We start from the raw sequence: 19,151 nt of genomic DNA on the forward strand, positions 1-19,151 counted from the left end.
GAAAGTTCTATCCTTTTAAAAAGAAAAAGAGCATGAACTTGCACAAAGACATTCAGGAACAGAGGATAATTTTTCTTTAGCTAACACGCACACACGCACAGACAAGCTTTTGGAATGCCAATCATTACCTTTTTGTTGGTGTAAGAACCAGTTTCATGCAGAATGGCAACTCTAAACGGAGGCCACCAAGTATGGAATTCTTTTACCCACTGATGCATCACAGTGGCTGGACAAACAATCACTGTTGGGCCTAACCCCTGGTACCTAAAATAAAATATTCAAGAATAAATCTTCAATGTGAAATAAATGCTCAACATTAAGAGGCCCATTAAAATAATCCGACACAAYAGTTCTAGTGGAATGAGAGCGCTATGGAAATTGATTGGCATTTTCTAGAAGTCTGTTTTTTTAAAGATGAAGGGAGCATAGCTATAAAAATCTATCCGTTGAAGARTTAATGTGTGCATCTATCAATATAAGCATATAAATCAAAAAATTCCAAACAATATGGTCTAAGGGAACTTCCTTCTGTGATAATACAAATCAGGTTTGGAGTGACTGCTGTTTCTTTAAGAGAAATGAACTCATTAATGAACAAGCATTTTCTCACTTCTACTCCTAGAAAACGTGTAGATACAGTGTTGTAAATGGACTTCTTATTACACAGGTGTGTTCTACTTTAGGTTGTTAATACACTAGTATTATAACCTTAATTTATAGACAGCAAGATAAGATAGACTAAAGCAGCAAAATATACCACCCATAGAAACTGATAGTAGAGCTAGGCTAAAACTTCATCATCTCCATCTTTGTTCAGAATCAGATGATTCTCTCTGAGAATTACTGAGGAGACATTAGATACAAAGCCTTTCTGTATGATACATTCAGTTCAGAACTACTCTTACAATTAAAAAAAACAAGATCTCTTGTAAAATAGTGAAACAAGAAATATTGCTGTTAAAAACAAAGAGCAACAATCATACAGGAAATATGATCTGTAGGAAAAAAACCCAAAATATTGTTTGTTAATTCTTCRCATATTTGCTGTTAAAAATCAGAACAAAATAAGTTTGCCAACAAAGGCAATAGCTACAGTTATCATGTACTGATCTCTGTTTTTACATCAGGCAAAAGGTCTTGGATAATCATGTACACTTCAGGTGGCAACACATAAGCGATTCTAAAGATCACACTATACATTCAAGATCACAAGCATACAGCAATAAAGAACAGCAGAAAGATCCTGCTTTAAAAAACAAACAAACAAAACAAAATCTCCAGACACACACACACACAATGATCTTCAAAAACTGATAATACTTAGAAATAAGTATTTCTTTTTTACTAAAAGCTTATACATTTGCAGAATGCAACCCAGATGTTGCTCATCTTTCCAACAAGGGCAGAGATTACAACTGCACAGCACAAGCTGTAGAGTAGCATCTTCAACCAGACAGGTTCGTCAAAGAAATCAACTGTCTTGAGTGATGGAGGACAGAGCAGTTGTTTTGTACATAAAGATTACGGTAGAAACAAAATTTAAACAGCTGGAAAAAAAATGCTTCTGAAAAACATCAAAATTTGCTATTTAAAGCATTATTTTACATTTCATGTCCCTGATGAGCATAATCTAAATACGCCTCTAAAAGCTAGGTAAAACTTATTTTTCATATATTACAACTGTATTTCCTAAATTGTACGTAGTAATTTACATCAGGAAAACAGGTTAACAAAACTAGAACGCATCTGCAAATCCAACACCAAGTATCTTTTCTCATAATTTCACCTATGAAGAAGGAATTTTTACATATTATTCAGAAACATAACATGAAAGATCCTTGGAAGAAATATCAGTCATTCTAACACATTTTCGAAAAGCAAGAAAAAAAAAAGCAGATGGGAATTCCTCTAAGTTACAGTTGTTACTATTATTACTGGTCTTTTTTGGCATGGATGATCACCCACCGATCAGAAGCTCTARCTTTCATCGCAAATCAGCTTGCTACTTCCTGTAAAGCATTCACTTGGTGTCTTGCCAGAACAAATATTTTAATGTAAAATTTAATAAATGGAACTAAAGGTATTGTATCTAATTTAAAATTCCATATTGTGTAAACTATTGATATTAGTGTAATTGAGTTTGTAAACAATCCATTTGTGGAAGCTAACCTTAGACACTGTATTGACCCAAAATATCTAGTGCGGCTCATCTGCAAAATGAAGCATCAATGCCTGGAATTCATTAAAAGTGTTACATGTTTAATTTTTCCTGCCCTACAGCTCCATTGTCTCGTAAAATTTTTCCTTTGATGTCCCCCACTAAAAGAATTAAAGGAATATTGTAATTGAAATGTCATTAATAATTCACAGGACCCTCCTCCACCAGCAATACATCTGATGAAATATTAATTGAGCTCCACAGACTGACAGTCTGCAGAGGAGCACTTGCCTGTAATTTGAACCACGAGTCCTGATCTTGCTGTAGCTCAGACCTGCCAAGAAGGCAATTATCTGGATGGTCTTGCCCAATCCCATCTCATCTCCCAGAATTCCTCCTGCCTGCTGGCAGTGCAATTCCCAGAGCCACCTAACACCTGTCTGCTGGTACCTAAAACAAGGAAAAAGATGGCAAATGTTTGATAATACAGATCATAGCAGAAAGTACTCATGAATTAGTCATTTGGTAAGGTTCTTATACTAGTTCCAGTAACATGCTGGATGTGTGTTTTACATGAGTGCTGTATTTACTAGCTCATGCATTTTTGATGCATTTAGACATTACATGTGACATTCATTCTTTATGCAATGCTAAAACATTTCTAATTAAACTGATAGTCACAGTAATTAGAGAGTATTTTATTTCATGTATATTTTAAGTGTTAAAAGTAGCTTGAGAAGCTAYTCTAACAGAGCATTATCATTTCAGAAAAGGAGTCATGTAAGGGTCTAATAAACTGTATTATTTAGAATGTATAACTTGAATTGAAGGAAAAGTTAAGATGTCTATGAGGTAGGGACTTTACGCTCCACTGTGAAAACAGATCTCACATGTCAAAGCATGCTTTTTTGTTTTTAAACAAATTAATAACATTAATCTCTTTCAACAACAAAGAAAGCCAACAAGAAAAAAACATTCTGTAAGGCAAAACAAAGCTTATTCAAGTGAATGGGATGTTAAAAAGCATTAGTATGTGAGAATATCAGGGTAGTTACCATCTCCAGTGAAAGACTGGGAATAGAATAAACAACGATGCAAAATTCAATTTCCAGTTAGAAGCAGATTTGAAAACAATTATTTATGATGACAAGCAAAAAAGGTGCAGATAGGGAGATAGGGTGCTGGACTGAGGACCATTCTGGGACACGCTTTTTTATAATGATAATGAAATAGTGACAGCAGTAGGAATAATACCCATCTTGAAAGTATGCATTTCAAACTGAAAATAGAACAAAAGGAAAAGAAGCAACAGCAGATTTAAAGAACAATATCAAAGATAAMTAATGTGTTGCAGCATTTCTGTGTCTTGTAACTTAAGAGAAAAAAACAGGTTACTGATTGTATTTTCTTGATGGTATGTATTCCTGGATTGGAAAACATGGAATTGTAGCTTTCTATAAAATAAAGATTGYTCATTTTAGGGCTTTCTCTTGCATGCACTTCAAAATAATGTTTCATTCTTTGAAAAAAGAATATTTAGAAGTACTGACAGCTACAAAGTTGTCTACGAAGTACCCTTAAAATCAATTTATGATGTGAGCTGTCTGTATTTAGATGGATGTTGACACAGAAAAAATGGCCTAATTAGTTAGAAAAAGATGATCAAAGAATACATCTAACRGTTCAGACACCATCACACAATATGCTGGTACCTCAAGTGTTCTATAGCACTAMGCCCTTAAAGCAAGAACAAACAAAAAACGCCACCTTTTTATTAGGGTGGAGTTCACCTTAAAAATGAAAGAATCTAAACACAAATATGAAATATTTTGCAGGATCAGCTATGATTGGGATAAGAGGCTCCTGTTACTATATCTTTCTGAAGGCCAGAATATTTTCCAATGGAAATACTGAAGAACTAGAGAAAATCTTAATTCCAGTCAGAAGCTGCTCCCCTAGATTAATGCCCAGCATGTACCTTCAAAAAAAAAAAAAAAAAAAAAAAAAAAAAAAAAAAAAAAAAAAAAAAAAAAAAAAAAAAAAAACACTCAAAATTCCCTGATACAATTTTGTATTTTTTCTTAGGATTATATCCAGTTTTGATAGCTAGCTGTATTCATAAGCGTCTCTCTCCTGCTTCCCCTCTCTCTGCACAAAGTTTCATGATAGATGATAAAATTTGAGAGAAATTCTGCTCTAAGGGGAGGAATCTAAGGGGAATGGGGGAAAAAAGCACATACTTTCACCAAATACACTCTTTATATTGTTCATCAGAATGTTTGAGTAACTACTACTAATCATAACAGGTCTAAATAAGCATATCAGTAGATGATAATTTACCAGAAAAAAGTTTTGAAACATGTAACTAAAAAAAAAAAAAATCAGAAATAATTTTTAAGATGGAAAGAGAACAGCAAGAGTCATGCTACCTTCTATAAACTCTGTTTTTTTAAAAAAAAACAGAAAACAAAAATGTCAAAAGTATTTTGGGTCACAAAACACTTCCTTTTCTAAGTTGGTTGGGYGCACTATTCTAAACCTGTGGAAGCTTTCCAAACAGGCCTGAATAGTAATTAAGACTTTTATATCTTTCATACTTCAAGAGTTCTGAATGTTATTCATCATTAAGGAAATAAAGCATCCATCTGCAGCATCTCTCCATTCCCTATGCAGAAAATACGCTCCACCCAAGATTTCAAGACTATTTAAATATAGGGCTTTAATTAACTACATAGATTTTTATTCTCCCTTTTCTGGATGCAATATTAAAGAACATTCATGAAGTTGGATAGGAGGATTTGAGAGTTAAAATCATCTAATACAGGAATGCTGTATATCAGTCCAGAGATGAGTATCCTAGAACATACCAAACAAAACTAAAACCACATTTTTAGAGAATGTCTTGTAAACACAGTTCCAAAGCTCTGGGTAGACAGAGCCTATCTATATGGCCCTAGATAATTTTTGATGATGTTACGCTTCACCTTTTCTGAAGGCTGATAGCATTTGCACCCATTGTGCCAAAGTAGTTTTTATACAAAATTCCACCCTGAAATAATCCTATTGAAGTACTCTTCCTATCTAAAAAGAATCTTGCTAGTTGCATAGCCTTTTTTTTCTTTTCTTTCTTTCTTTCTTTCTTTTTTTTTTTTTTAAGGCACATGTTTTCCTATTGTGCACAGGAAGGATGGAAATGATTCTACATAATGTACGTTTTCAAATTCTTTCAGTTATAAGCACCTCCCAAAATGAATATAAAGTRTATTTTTCTCAAGGACATAGTATTAGTTCAACTGACTTAACAGAGAAAAACATTAGCTTGTGAGAACACATGAATTAAGGTGCTTTGTTATACCAATTCTTTGTTTAATCATCCAGGCTTGCAATAACTGCAACTTTACAAAAGTTTAAAAAGTCAAAAAAAAAATCATTCCATGTCACTTTTTCAAGAAATGGTTATACAGGGAGATAATCAAGACTAACTCCTTAATCTTGTGCTTTTGTTGCACCAACTCTTATTTTTTCATTCTAAAGATATTGTGCAAGTTCAATAAAAATGCTGCTTGATCTTCCAAATAGTTATTTTGAATTGCATTTTTCATGAGTAACCATGCTATGATTCATACCTTAAAGTTCACTGCTGTTGCTAGCAGAGTTTAGTTATGCTCTAAGACAAAACTGCATTTCTGTTGTATCAGGGAAATCAATTACTGAGAGAAAAATGCTGATTTCGTGTTTATGCACAACTTCTCTTAGGCTACGTACAGATAGTGCAAGGCAAGGCTAGTAAGTTTAATTTTGTTCCACAGTAACACCAGTGGTATTAGCTTAGTACATCTTGCTGAGTATTTTTCAGAGCAGACAAACATACAAGTAAGAAAACAGATTATCCACTTAGAACAGGCTTACCAGAAAAAAAAAAAAGAAAAAAGAAAAAAGAAAAAAAAAGAACTTAAGAATCCACTCTTTCCAGAAGTGCAGGCTAACTTCTTCGGAATTCAATTCAACAGTGCAGAAAGATCGCTTACAGTATAGAGATGCACACCTCCTTGGGTCAATATAATTCCATCTTTTCTACTGGACTTATTCAGAACTCTAAATTTAATGTCTATTGACTGTGAGCCTTCCTACATTGGAGATTTCAGCATTTAACTTACAAGTCCGACAAATAATTCAACTCAATTGATCTTTCTAACCACTTAGGAAGTTTTGCCAACTGACTCTTCTTTGCAGGGATATCCTTCATTAGTGAAGCTGAAAACTAAAAATTAATCTTAGAGATGTGCCTGCCTCATTTCAATTCCCTTCAGATTGCTCAGAGCATGCATCTGTTCTCAGGATGATTATTTCTGCAGTACCTTTACACAAACACTGTAGATCACACTGGCTGCGTAGGGTCCTGGCAATGCAGCCATTAATTCAATTCCATTTCAGAAGCAGTGCTTTGCTTCTGAAGAATTACAAGACAACAATAATAATTTCCTTGAGGTTAAGACTAAGTGGCCCTGTTGAAAGGGATACCACACATGCCTGTTCGAAACCATGRCTATCTACAACACTAATTCTAAGGTTTTAGAGTTACCTTTTGAAAGAGAAAATGGTTTTCCTGCTATATGAAATGCTTCCAAAAATGAATTCAAGTAAATGYTGTATCAAAGTTAGAGAGAGATTATGTAATAAACTGTCTTGTCAACTGCAAGCTTGTTTGAACCGTCTTTTGTACATAGCTTACTGAGATGAAGTTGAGCTGCTTGACAGTGCCCCTGAACACTGATTACTCTCTCTCAAAAAGAAAAAAAAAACCCAGACAGCAGTCCTGTCCAAATCACTGATGCATCATTAAGTAACCAAAGAATGAATTTCACAGTAGTTGTCCATTTACTACAGGTAACAAGAATCCACTCTGCTTTTGAATACTTTGCCCAGTGCAATTTTAAAGAAAAAGTATTTTATAATGACTCAAATTTTTTTCTAAAAAATTTTCTTTTTTTTTTTTCTCATTCTATCCAGGCGCAGAGACATTTACATTACTTGCTTTCGTTTATCACTTGTCAGCTCCTTACCTTAAATTTAAAGTTATTCTCTCTCCTCTCCACATCTGAATTAAAAGAAAACTCACCAATAAAAGAAAGCATTTCCAGAAACAGACAAGAGCAGCTTCTCAATCCTTAGTTTACTAACATGTATTTCACAGTATTTTCACAAGTCAATTATTAATTGCATTTTTATATAGTTGCATTTAACTATCAATTTCATTCAGCTCTTTTTGTGCTTGTAATAAATGAGTTTGAGGTTTGTTTCTGCAGCTTTTTTTTTTATACAAATAATCCTACTGAAACCTGAATAATCATTCTCTGAATGAAAGCTGTAGCAAAGCGCATCTGAAAATCATCACCATTGTGACTCTAATATTAATAACWTATAGCAGTGCCTGCATAACATTAAAATAAAAGTGTCCAATACATACTTAAAAAGCTTTTTGAAGAGAAATCCTGGTACCTTGAAACCCTCTTCAAATTCAGTATCGCTTTCATCGGAAAGTTCCTCAGTCATGTGACGTTCTTTACCTTCTTTTTGCCATCTCCTGAAGTGACACAAGGAGTCAACATTCAATTATTGCATTTAAAAGATACTACATGAAAACTAAACTGAATCTTAAACCAAGCAGAAGACAACAMACACACACATTCTGGGAAGATGGCATGCATTTAAATAGTAACACGCTGAGGAGAGTTATAATTATACAATTACACGTTCAAAAAGATTGACATGCTAAAAAGAGCATGCGCTCTTGACCATTAAGTTATAAGCCTTCAGAGTTCTGTTGCTAGTTACAATTTTCTACAACTAGAAATACTAATACAATGGAATGAAAGGTTAACACCATTAAAAGAAATTGGACGTTTTACATTTCTAAACCTTTTAAATCATWACCATTAAAATTAGTATCTTTATCTTGGTATTCCCAAGGGAAAGACACGTTTTTAATGAATTTAACAAAATACTTAGTTTCCTTCATCAAGAGAATTGTTACAGTACTACATACTCTTTCCAGAGGTTTCACCCAGCAATATCACTGGCTTTGGGGTGATGTCCTTCTCTACAGCTGTTAAGCAGCCACTGTTATGGGAGTGAGTACTCAGAGCTTTCGAAATTACACAGTGATTTCTGGTATGTGGTCTAATTGTTGTATTTGGAAATTAGGTAGTCTGTAGAATTACCTCCCCCCCCCTTTCAGAAAAAGTACTGGAGGACTGTCAACACCAAGGAAATTATGCCTCATTTTTGTTTTAGTGAAACAAAACCATCTACTTGCAATAGTAAAGTCTGTATTTACTGCCAGCTGGAGGAACAGACTTGGTATTGGCCAAATAAGTACAAAACAATCAATACGAACAATTTGGGTTTTGACAGAATGCCCCTACATAAGTGCTATGCGCTCCAGCCAAGCTGAATTTGTTTAGTATGACAAAATCCCTACGTAAACAGTTGTTAAACTACAGAATAGATTGAAAATTCACCCTYATGCTACTGCTCTGGGTGCAACAAAAAAGCAGTCATATTTCATCTAATAAAAGGTTGCCATGTTTGTATGGACTAAATTGATTTGAGTACTTTCTTAGAGACATTGTAGGTAAATATATCTTCCTACCAAAATCTTCTCCTCTCTTCAAAAAGTAGTCTCTCCTTCCCCAAACAGGCCAGTAAACTAAGCGTACGCTGTTGTCTAATCCACTGTAGATATTATTACCTGAATACATATTCCTTACTCATAATTAAAGATGTTAACTTGAATGATGCTTGGAAGGAGGAGACCTGTTGGTCTACAGGCATGCAAAATACAAGACATGAAGAGTGAAATGTTGTGAGAAAGCCATAAGTAGTAGTAATGGGATGAAAAGCAGCAAGTGAAAATGCAGGTCATGAACCTCTTAGCATTGAAATTTACTGTATTAAGTAAAAACAAAACAAAACAAAACCCACGCCCCCTCGAGGTGACACGCTGCAAAACTCAATTGTTTTATCATTCAATTCTGTATTGAAGAAACAGCTCTCTACTCTCTAAGACAATCTTGCAGTGGCTAGATAGAGGAGGACTTAGCAGGCTGCAACAGTTTTCCAGTATATCTGTAATTTCTGAATGACAGTCCCTACAAGTGAGTGAATGAACCTGTTTTCCCCTTGGGAAACTCTACCCCTCCACCTTACCCACTATGCAAACAGCTCCCTGTTGGCTGGACAGCCATGATAGCAAAAAAATTCCCCAAAGCAGAATAAATGATGATAGGTTTCTTAAAAAACAAACAAACTCTCCCCATCCTGGGGGAAAAAATATTTAAGTTATTCATCCGTCTTTTCCTGTAAAGCTCTCCATACAAAGTATAATGCATTGCCAGCCTTGCTATAACCAATCCTAAGTGCTTTAAGTTTACAGTCTAAGTGAGTCCTTAGATTTTCAAAGCTACTAGTCCAATTTTATCTATGCCTGGAAAAAGAAGCATCATCATAAAAATGTCAGTTAACTTACAGCACAAAGTTGACAGTACCAGCTACRGAAACAATTTAAAAACCATTTTATTGTCTTATGTCTTGACTTAACCAGCCAAAATAGAGAGATGTAAGTAACTGTTTAAACATTTCTCAATCAACTGTCTGTAAACTACCTACTATCCTTGACACACTACACTTTCAACTACATAAACACAAAAAACACTATAAAACATTTTAATCGTTACTCTCAAGTCCTGTGCCATCTAGCTAAACCAAGTTAAGAAGGGATACCACTGGTGCAGTGACACATACAGCACTGTAACTGTTTCCAGCCCAACGAGTGCCTTCGCTAGTTAAAAATCCTTTCAGTTAAAACAGTTTAAAATAAAACATGATTAAAGTTTTCTATCTTGAACACATTCCTGGGGGGAGAACAAGGGGAATGAAGCTCTAGTGTTTTCCCTCATATTTTTAACCAAATAAGCAGTGCTTCAGGCAATTAAACCAATGAAACYTTCTTCCTAAGGACATATATCCTATGTTTGCATTTTGTGGTAGGAGATAAGATGAAAACTCAAAAACAGACTGCCCCTACTATTATTCAAAATATATTTTTGTATTCAAATATTTTTGTATTCAAAATATATCTGTACTATCTATATACAGATAGATAACATGTATAGATATAATGTATTCAAAATCACCTCCCTCAAGGAACTGAAAATTCTCAGTACAACTAAGCTAAAGCTGTGTTTTCCCCAATGGCAGTATTAATACAGTCTCTCTTCCTTTCCTGACCACCTACTTTGGCAAGACTTGTAGGAACTTCATTTATAGGCTTGTCTGTCTGTCTGTCTCTTTTCTCTTATTCCCAACCCAAGGGATATTCAAGAAAAAAGAAAAACTCACTGGATACACAAATAACAGAATTATACATATATATTAATGCTAATTATGGCAGTTTTTCAAATTTGCCCTTTACTTATTTTTTGAGAAAATACTTACAATCTGCTTTTATGAATTCAGCCACAAATGAAGTACTTGGTCCCGCTTTATTTAGTGAAAATAAGCACTACCATCTCCAAATATGTGCAAGTTACAATAACTGTCAAACCTGGCTACAYTGAAAAAAAAATAACCAGGAACACACAATACTGGGCAGGTTTAGAGAGCCAGCTTCATCTGAAAAAAAAATTGTTGTTCTTGCTTAAGTCACTCTAACTTCAGAAGCAGAAAAATCACAATGAAGAGAAATAAAACCATACAAGGGTGTGTGTGTGTGGGGAGGTGGGGAGGGGGGAAAGCAGAGGAGACAAAGTTCAGTTTTCTTATGAATATTAGCAACCTATCAATTTTAATATGTGAGCACTCAGATTGCYATGATTTCATTCAGTTAAATCCATTTTCTAGTTAAAAAAATAAAAAAGAACTTCCCTGATCTTAGGCTAGCAGTCTGTTAAATGTTTGCTTTAGGAAAATAACATTCATGTTCTAGAGGCTAACTTGTCCAAAAAGGCAGATATGAAGAGGGTATGATATAAAGGGATACTGTGAAAATTTATTCGTTTTGTTCTGTACTACAATGTTGTGTCATCAGGCACAAGTGATTAGTTATTCTAAATTCCAGAAAAAGATCATTCAAACTCACAAATGTTGACAGCAATTGCTTCAGACTTTATCATTACTGGAATTAAGACATGTCTGAAATTGACAATTATATTATCTGACTGGGTTAAGACAAGATTGAAAACAAGAAAAGAAACACCTGTTACCACGCTGTAGTCAAACAATTGCAAATTACAAAGGTTCTGAAGTGACAGCTAGGTGAAGAATCCATATTAAAATCAAATTAAATAAGTACAGGTGACAAACGGGGCAGGAATTTGTGCAAGAATCAGCCTCTAATTCTATATTCCAGAATGAGTCACCACTAGCCAACAGTGAAGCTTCAGTCTCCCCTGGGAAGAAACAGATTGCCCTCTAGTGTACAGTAGAAAAAGTGATCCAAAACCAAAGAAACTTACAGTGCAATTAACAAGGGCTGACAGTCGCCCTGTGTTTAGCTGCCAATCATCATTGGCAGCATTTAGTTACTTCACTTTAATTTAGCCAATATAGCTCTCACTYTAATTTAGCCAATATAGCTCTTAGAATTATTATGCGCCTAGAAAATCAGTACATTTAAAATCTGAGTTAAGTTACCCTCTTAACTTTCCTAAACAAATGTTTCTCTGACACATACTATATCTGTTATTTTACTGATGTGCATATTTACGAGAACCAGAGAATTGAAGGTCCTGATGCTACCTCTCTAGCAAAGACCTGTTCTCACCACCAAAAAAAGAATGAGTTAAAATGAAGTAGCAGCAACTTGTTAAAGTCACAATAAAAAAAGGGAAGAAGTTACCTGGTTTTTGAAAAGCTATGACCTTGATGTAAACCACTGTATTAAGGTAAGAATCTTCAGCAAAACTTAATTATCTTCTTTAAAAAAGGGTAAATATTCCTAATGGATGAAGCAATGGGAGGACAAACACTATTTCCTAGAGAGATCAGATAGCTGGCCAGTCTGGTCCTCCATGCTTCCACAGATGTCACACTTTGGAGGGAGGAATAGCAGTAGCAGTTATTTTACTTAATTATAGAGTAACATATTGACCTAATAAGAAAATTCTGTACTAATCTCACTTAAAGTTTATGGGCATGCTGAAAAAAACACAAGAAATACAGGTTTTTACTGTAACAAGTTTTCTTGAAAAATACAAGCATGACCTKTAAGAAATCTACTTTATATTGCCCATGGTCACTAACATGGGTATGATTTCATCCTGAAAATGCAGTATGAAAGCCATATATCACACAATTAAATCTTTCTTAATGTAGTATTGTGCTCAGATACTAATCTCATTTCCCACTTACTGCAATACCCAAGAAAGAAATTCTACATTCAAAACACAGTAATGAGCACAATTTGATTTTTTTTTTTTWWWWAAAAATACAGTCAGGAACCAAGCTGAGTGTTTAATATAGTTTGCATTTTTGAAGCACAATATGTTTTCTATTTTAGACAGCTAAGAATCCCTACAGATTATTCTAATTTGCTAAACTGAGGTATTCAGCATTACTTTTCTGATTTAACTTTTTATGGTCTATATGGGGTGGATTTAATTGGTACATCCTAACAGATGAAATACATGCAGTTAGTAGCACTAGTCTCTGCAAGTAAATTGAGACTGATGTAGACAATTACACACTTGAGCTTAGAATGAAAGGTGTACTCAGTAAGTGAGCCAAAATGTATCTTAATTTGTGTCTTGGCTCTGTCATTTTAAAGAGCAGTTAGATGCTCTAAGAAAATGTCTTCCAGAAAAGGTAATATTTAATCTTTTTTTAATTTATAACTCTGAAACATTGAAAGATTCAGTGACTCAGACACTTCAAAGACAGTTAGCACATGAAAATTGATCTAATTAGGAGAAAAATGCAACTTATTTTTTTGGCCGATCTTTGTTTTTGGTTTGATTCTTCGTATCAACTACTCTGTGTACTCTTAGTCACAACTTTCAGCAACTCAGTCTCTTGGATGTCACTTGAGAGGCACGGAAACAAGTTTTTTGAGTCTCATGTGCAAGCATTTGACAGCAACTGAATGAAGAGCTAGCCAAGTAACTGCACTCCACAAACTATACAAAATAAACAAAAAAATACAGATTCAGCACTTATCTCCCACAACCTGGCATGTAATTTTTTCCCCGAAGCAGTCAGCATACACATACTGGCAGCTGCCAGGAGGACAGTGACTATAAGATCTCTAAAAATTTTTTTTTTTAATGCCAAGCTATTACTTCATATAGACATTGTATTAGTAATGTCTATATTATAACACATTGATTAAGTGCATTTATTATGAGCAACAAAAATTATTTAGTCATATTTTTATTAAATGCACAGGAAATTTGATAAGTATGTTGGGGTGAGGGAGAAAGAAACTTGACATAGTCTTGACAGATTGCAGCTTCCACATCTGCAAAATCTTCAAAGAGAGTGACCTAATAAAACCATGCAGKTGCCTTGTTGCAAATCTGGCAAAGATTTATTTCCTGTGCATTTAACTTGCGTAAGTTACTTGTATCTTTTGATTACAGCACAAGTAACCAAAAAGTGCAGTTCCACTCATTCAACAACCTTCAAAGAAATTTGTTCTACCATGACCCGACAGTTCCACCAGACAAGAGGCAACATTCCATTAGCCCCAACTTTGAGCACTTCTAGACCGAAACAGTYACGGCTGCACACAACAAAATATGCAATTGGTATCTGGCTGCTGACAGGGATCAAGTCTGAGACACTTAGCTTCAATCTGGAGACTGCTTACCTAATCCAGGCCTCTAGATTCAGCTGGTAACAGCCAGCATGAAGGAGAGTTGAGAATGACAATCTAACTTACTGAATCCTAAATTTAAATGCTTGAGAGTCTCCTACTTATTTATCTCTCCATAATCCTGATTTTCCTTGCTACTATTCATTATTCTTGCTTGATATAACTCATCTTAGATGTTAACCTCTTCAGAACAGAGTATTTTCCCTGTGTGTCTGCATACTAAATGCTACTCCAATTACAGCAACTAGAGAAAGGCAAGATCATGCAATCTACACAAGGACCTGCACGAGAAAATGAACTAAAAATTCTTAGAGTGTGAGCTGAATTCTGTACAGCTAACTTTCTCTTTACTATCTCTTGATGACATCTCGCTTTGAGTTACTAGGCTTACTGTTGCTGAATAACCTTTGGAATGAAAGGAAAGCGCACAGTGCTCCCACCTGACTGCCTGGTTTACTGTGGGAACAACAGCTCCTATTCCAAAAAGAGTCTCATGTTCTAGAGATTCTTAGCAGTCCCACAGTTAGCTAATTATCATGCTTTAACAACATCACAGTATTTTTCCCTTGACACAAACTGGTCTCTTCAAGTCYCATCCCTGAAAAGTTTTAAGGAAACTAATTTTCAATTTTTAAAAGTGTAGGACTTCATTCAGCACCCAGCACAAGACTAAATGTTCAGAAGACTAAAGCAATCCTAAASAAAATCCTAAAGGATTTTCTCCTACTCTCTCTGGAGTAAAATATACTATAATCTCACCCATTCATTCACATTCAGAATGAAAATTGACATGAAACAAGACATAAATGTAAGCAAATGACAGCATTTCTATAGCATTCTTAATATGTTTCTTAATTCACTACATTTTATTTTCTCGTGGCATTTCCCATAATGACAATTACCTGGGGGTGTCAGTATAAAAACGTCAATGTGGACAGCTGCAACATAACAGCTACAATAACTGCAGCTATGAAATTTTTAAGAGATGTAGTGTTTTGGTGGCAATTACAGTTATTGATATTTCTAAAATTCATTTAGGCTTTTATTGTAACTTTAGTAACCAAAAGAAATGTAGTCTATGATATGACTTTGCTAAGGATAAATTGTCACAATCTTAACGTTATTAAAAAACGCATTTGAATGAATTTAAACTGTGAGTCTTATTAAAACTTTCAATCAAAATAAATTACTCTTGATGAAAACACTGAATTAAAAATGATTTAATATTGGTCTAACTTAAATGTGAGAAGAGTTTTATTCAGTAAAATAGTAAATATTTTATCAATTAATAGAATTAATTTTTGTTAATGCATCCCATAAAAAAAAAAAATTCTTTTTAAGCCTATGGACCTTGTTCAGATTAACCTCCTGCTCAAATCTCTCTGCTCTCAAGAGCAGTAAGCTATGCCCAACTTCGAAAAGCAGGATCCTGGAATTGCAAGCCTATTGCCTCAATCAGCTCCAGATCTACCTTCGTAATCAGAGATCCAAAAGCAAAGCGTACCTCTGCTTTCAAGAGAAACCTCTTCTTCCACAGCAGTTCATGTTCTCACCATGGAAGAGATGACTGTTAATACCTTTTCTTTTTGTCTCCTTCTCTTATACCACTTCATTTAAATTCAMAAGCTTTTTACATCTGTGAAAACTAGTTTGATTCTCCCAAGCATTAATGGAGTTCCTGTGCTATGGCCTTACCACTACATCAATCAGCCCTTCACTAACAGCCCTTACGTATACTGTTCCTTTTACTCTAAAGTAGTGTTTTTTAAATGGGAACCTATGAATTTCTGGAGGACTGTGAACTAGTTGAAACACATTCACAAAAGATAATTAAAAGTAAGCAAGCTGAAGGTTATTACATGAAGTTCAACACTTACACTAGAAGAGATGCAAGATGCCACTGGTTACAGAACAAAYGAAACAATCATTTTAGTGAACTTGATCTTTTGGTTCCCACTGTGGCCAGAAATACCTCTTAACTTTGCTGGCATGTCTAATTAGCACTTTAACAGCGGAACAAATTAGATACCACTTCCTTGTCCCTTAGAATGTTTTTTAGGCAGTTGTGAAAATGGAAACATTGCACAGTCTTTTTGTTAGGAGCTCAACTGCTATGGAAAGATCTCAAGAGCACATGGTAGCTACAGAGATACCATTAATATCCAGGTTATACAGCTTTCACAAATCACTGGATTAGCAACAAGTCTTTCAGCTGCCATTTTTAAAAGTAACTTGTGTTCTTGTCAACTTAGTTGTATTTTCCCACTTAACTATATTAGTTTATTTAATAAAAAAATRCTGTCTCTTCTTAGAAATCTTACTAAGTTTACAACTTTAGGTCAGCAGAGTAGCAAAAGACACTACTACTACCATCATCACCACTACCTTTTCAAATAAGGACTTTTTCGTTACCATTCTCATCAAAAACAAGAGAGAAAAAACACTGACAAAAARGACAGCTCTTTTTAGGCTTGAATAATAGCAACACAATTGTCCAGTCCTCACTACCTGCATCATCCACCATAATTTATGCAAGAAATGTAATAATCAAATAATCAAACAATATAGGTTTTAAGTCTTTCCAGTATAATTTAAAATTTTGAATCTGAGATCCATTTTATATTGATTGTCAAGTAAATGTGTTATCAAGGCACATTTTAAGTACTTAGGAAATTCATTCTGTGTCTGAAGAGAAAGCTATGAGTTTTGTGGGAGGACATGCTTTCCTTACAAAAGGAAGTTGTTGAAAGTATGCACCTATAAATTCGACTATGAAAGTACGGCTAGCTTTCCACAACAACACTGGGAACAGTATGTGATCACTGTAACTTTCACTTATACAAAAAAGTAAGAAACAGTTCTACCCAATATTGATCATATTATGATGAGCATAGGTACACAATTAAACAATATTTGATTAAAGAGTACACACATTTGACATTAAATTCCTCTCTCTGTCTTTATACAAAAGGAAATGGAAGATGCTATGAAATAAACTTTTAAGACAGGTTCCACTACAAACAATAACTTCCTGTGCCTTAGATTTCAATAAACTAACATTCTACAAAAATAGTATTGTAGAATACCTACCATTTGTTCTAGTTATTCTTCTTGATTAGCACAGTTAACTAATTAAAGGTGAAAACTAAGCAACTCATCTCAATCTAAACTACACCTCTCACATTGTGTAAAAGCGTCCTCCCCTGAAGAGTCACAGTTTGTTTATACTGTAGTTTTTCCTATCAATTGGATATGTCAACAGGACATATACTACRTTTCAAAACTATATGATCTGCAGATGAAAGCTCTACTTAAGTAAATGCTAATTCAGCCAATATATTGTTTTCTATACTCTGCTTTGGGCAGAGTCACAATTTTACAAACAAAAAACACCAATATTATAGCATATTATTGGAAGACACAACAACAAACAAAAATGAAATAGCCAAGTCTTATAATTAAAGAGGTATGTCTGAATCCTATCAGAGGGCTGTGATCATTCTGACTGCCTCATTTACCTTATTTCAGTTCCTAGTAGTGTATTACAGACATTGCCTTTGTACGTGCAACATCATCTRTTAAAGTTACTAATAAAAATTTATAGAACTAACCTTAGTCTCTGTTTATAATAGTCTTCATCTCCATCATCTCTCCACCTCTTTACTTTGCGCTTCCCTCCTGTATGGTCGTCTTCCTCCTCAGAGCTTGGAAAGAAGTCAGCATCATCTTCAACTTTTTTAAAATCTCTCTTCACCAAATACTTTCCTTTTCCTGATGAAGTCTTAAGTTCATAATCAGAATCATTCTCAGCATGAGAGGATGCTAGTTGTCCCTCCTCTTCTGCTGTTTCTGGATCAAAGAGCTCCTCATCAGGCACATACTCAGACCCTCCACTATCATCATGCTGTTCATGCCTCAGCTTCTCCTTGGTATCAAAGTATTTCTTTTCTTTTGGAATCCCTGCCTTTGACTGAATCTGCAGGGCACGCTTCTGAAGTTTGTTCATGTGTTCTTTTAAGCGCTTATCTGTTTTTGATAGAGTTCTGACTTTACTCCTTTTCTCCTTTGTGATGGATGTGGGAGTTGTGCGCTGAACATTTTTGGCTTGTGCTTTCTTCTTTGCTCCTTTCAGAAGTGATAACTTCTTCCTTTCAGATGACAGCTGAGCTTGATCTGCTAAATACTTCTCAAAATCAGATGTTTCATTTAGCATTAACTGCCGTGGCTTCCTCTTTGGCTTCTGAGGTATTTTAGTTCCAAAAGGAGTCATCTGGCCAGTACGAATAAGCTCTTCCCACTCCGTTTCCTGAACTGGCATAAGCATGCTGCCAAGATGCAGTGGATCCGACGATGGCCCAGGTACTACAATAAAAATCGGAACATCCAGCATCCTGTTAACACCTTTTCAGTAGGTCAAACATAGCAACAAGTTTGTCTGCAAGCTTCAAATGCATGCAGTTCAGTTTTTATATACAAAATAAAACTCAAAATTAACATCACATGGTATACAAGAAAAGAAATTCACAAAAGGGGAAAAACAACAAAACAGAAGGCTGAAATAGATTGCAACTTTAATTTCAAACTACTTCTCAAACTTCACATAGGAAACATTACACCCTTTATCAAAATACAAATGCTTCTGAAGCAATACATACCAGCAAGAACTACCATGAAATAACAACCCTTAATGCCATATGCACTATTCTAATGCACTCCTTATGCTTTCAGTTCAACCCATGTCAGTGTTCAGAAAAAAAAAAACCCACTGAATTCCTATATGCAGTAACACTATTCATTTTTATTATTGATTTTCAGTCTTACTTGTAGGCTTAAAATATTGCATTTTCAATAACCACACAAATCCTAAGAAACACATAGAAGATGTCTTCCCAGACACTTAAGAAAAAGTAACCTCAAAAAAGTAAACAAAAAAACCCACCCCCCACCTCCCCATAAAAAACACATAACCAAAACCAAACTCACCTTCCTACCATACTAGTATTTATATTATGAGTTTAAAAGCCAGATTGGGTGCACAGTACATTGTCATACAAGAGCATTTCAGTCAAACTGCATACAGTCGTTAAAATGTATAAATACACACTTAATTAGTGAAACTCA

At 34.7% G+C, this 19,151-nt stretch overlaps 1 protein-coding gene across 7 annotated transcripts in view; it reads right to left on the reverse strand.

Annotated features, from left to right (window-relative positions):
- Positions 1-19,151, reverse strand: part of ERCC6 (ERCC excision repair 6, chromatin remodeling factor) — a 50,124-nt gene that overhangs the window by 23,333 nt on the left and 7,640 nt on the right. For all 7 annotated transcript variants that reach the window (XM_085324827.1, XM_085324823.1, XM_085324824.1 and 4 more), the window contains 4 exons: positions 17,642-18,392; positions 7,626-7,742; positions 2,450-2,608; positions 129-264 (listed from right to left, as the gene is read on the reverse strand). In XM_085324827.1, coding sequence (XP_085180953.1) covers positions 129-264; positions 2,450-2,608; positions 7,626-7,742; positions 17,642-18,392 — 1,163 coding nt within the window. The remainder of the gene's footprint in view (positions 1-128; positions 265-2,449; positions 2,609-7,625; positions 7,743-17,641; positions 18,393-19,151) is intronic.

Source organism: Rhea americana, unplaced genomic scaffold, assembly GCF_003343005.1.
Source record: "Rhea americana isolate MKP2758 unplaced genomic scaffold, rheAme1 scaffold_93, whole genome shotgun sequence".
Taxonomy (NCBI): Eukaryota; Metazoa; Chordata; class Aves; order Rheiformes; family Rheidae; genus Rhea; species Rhea americana.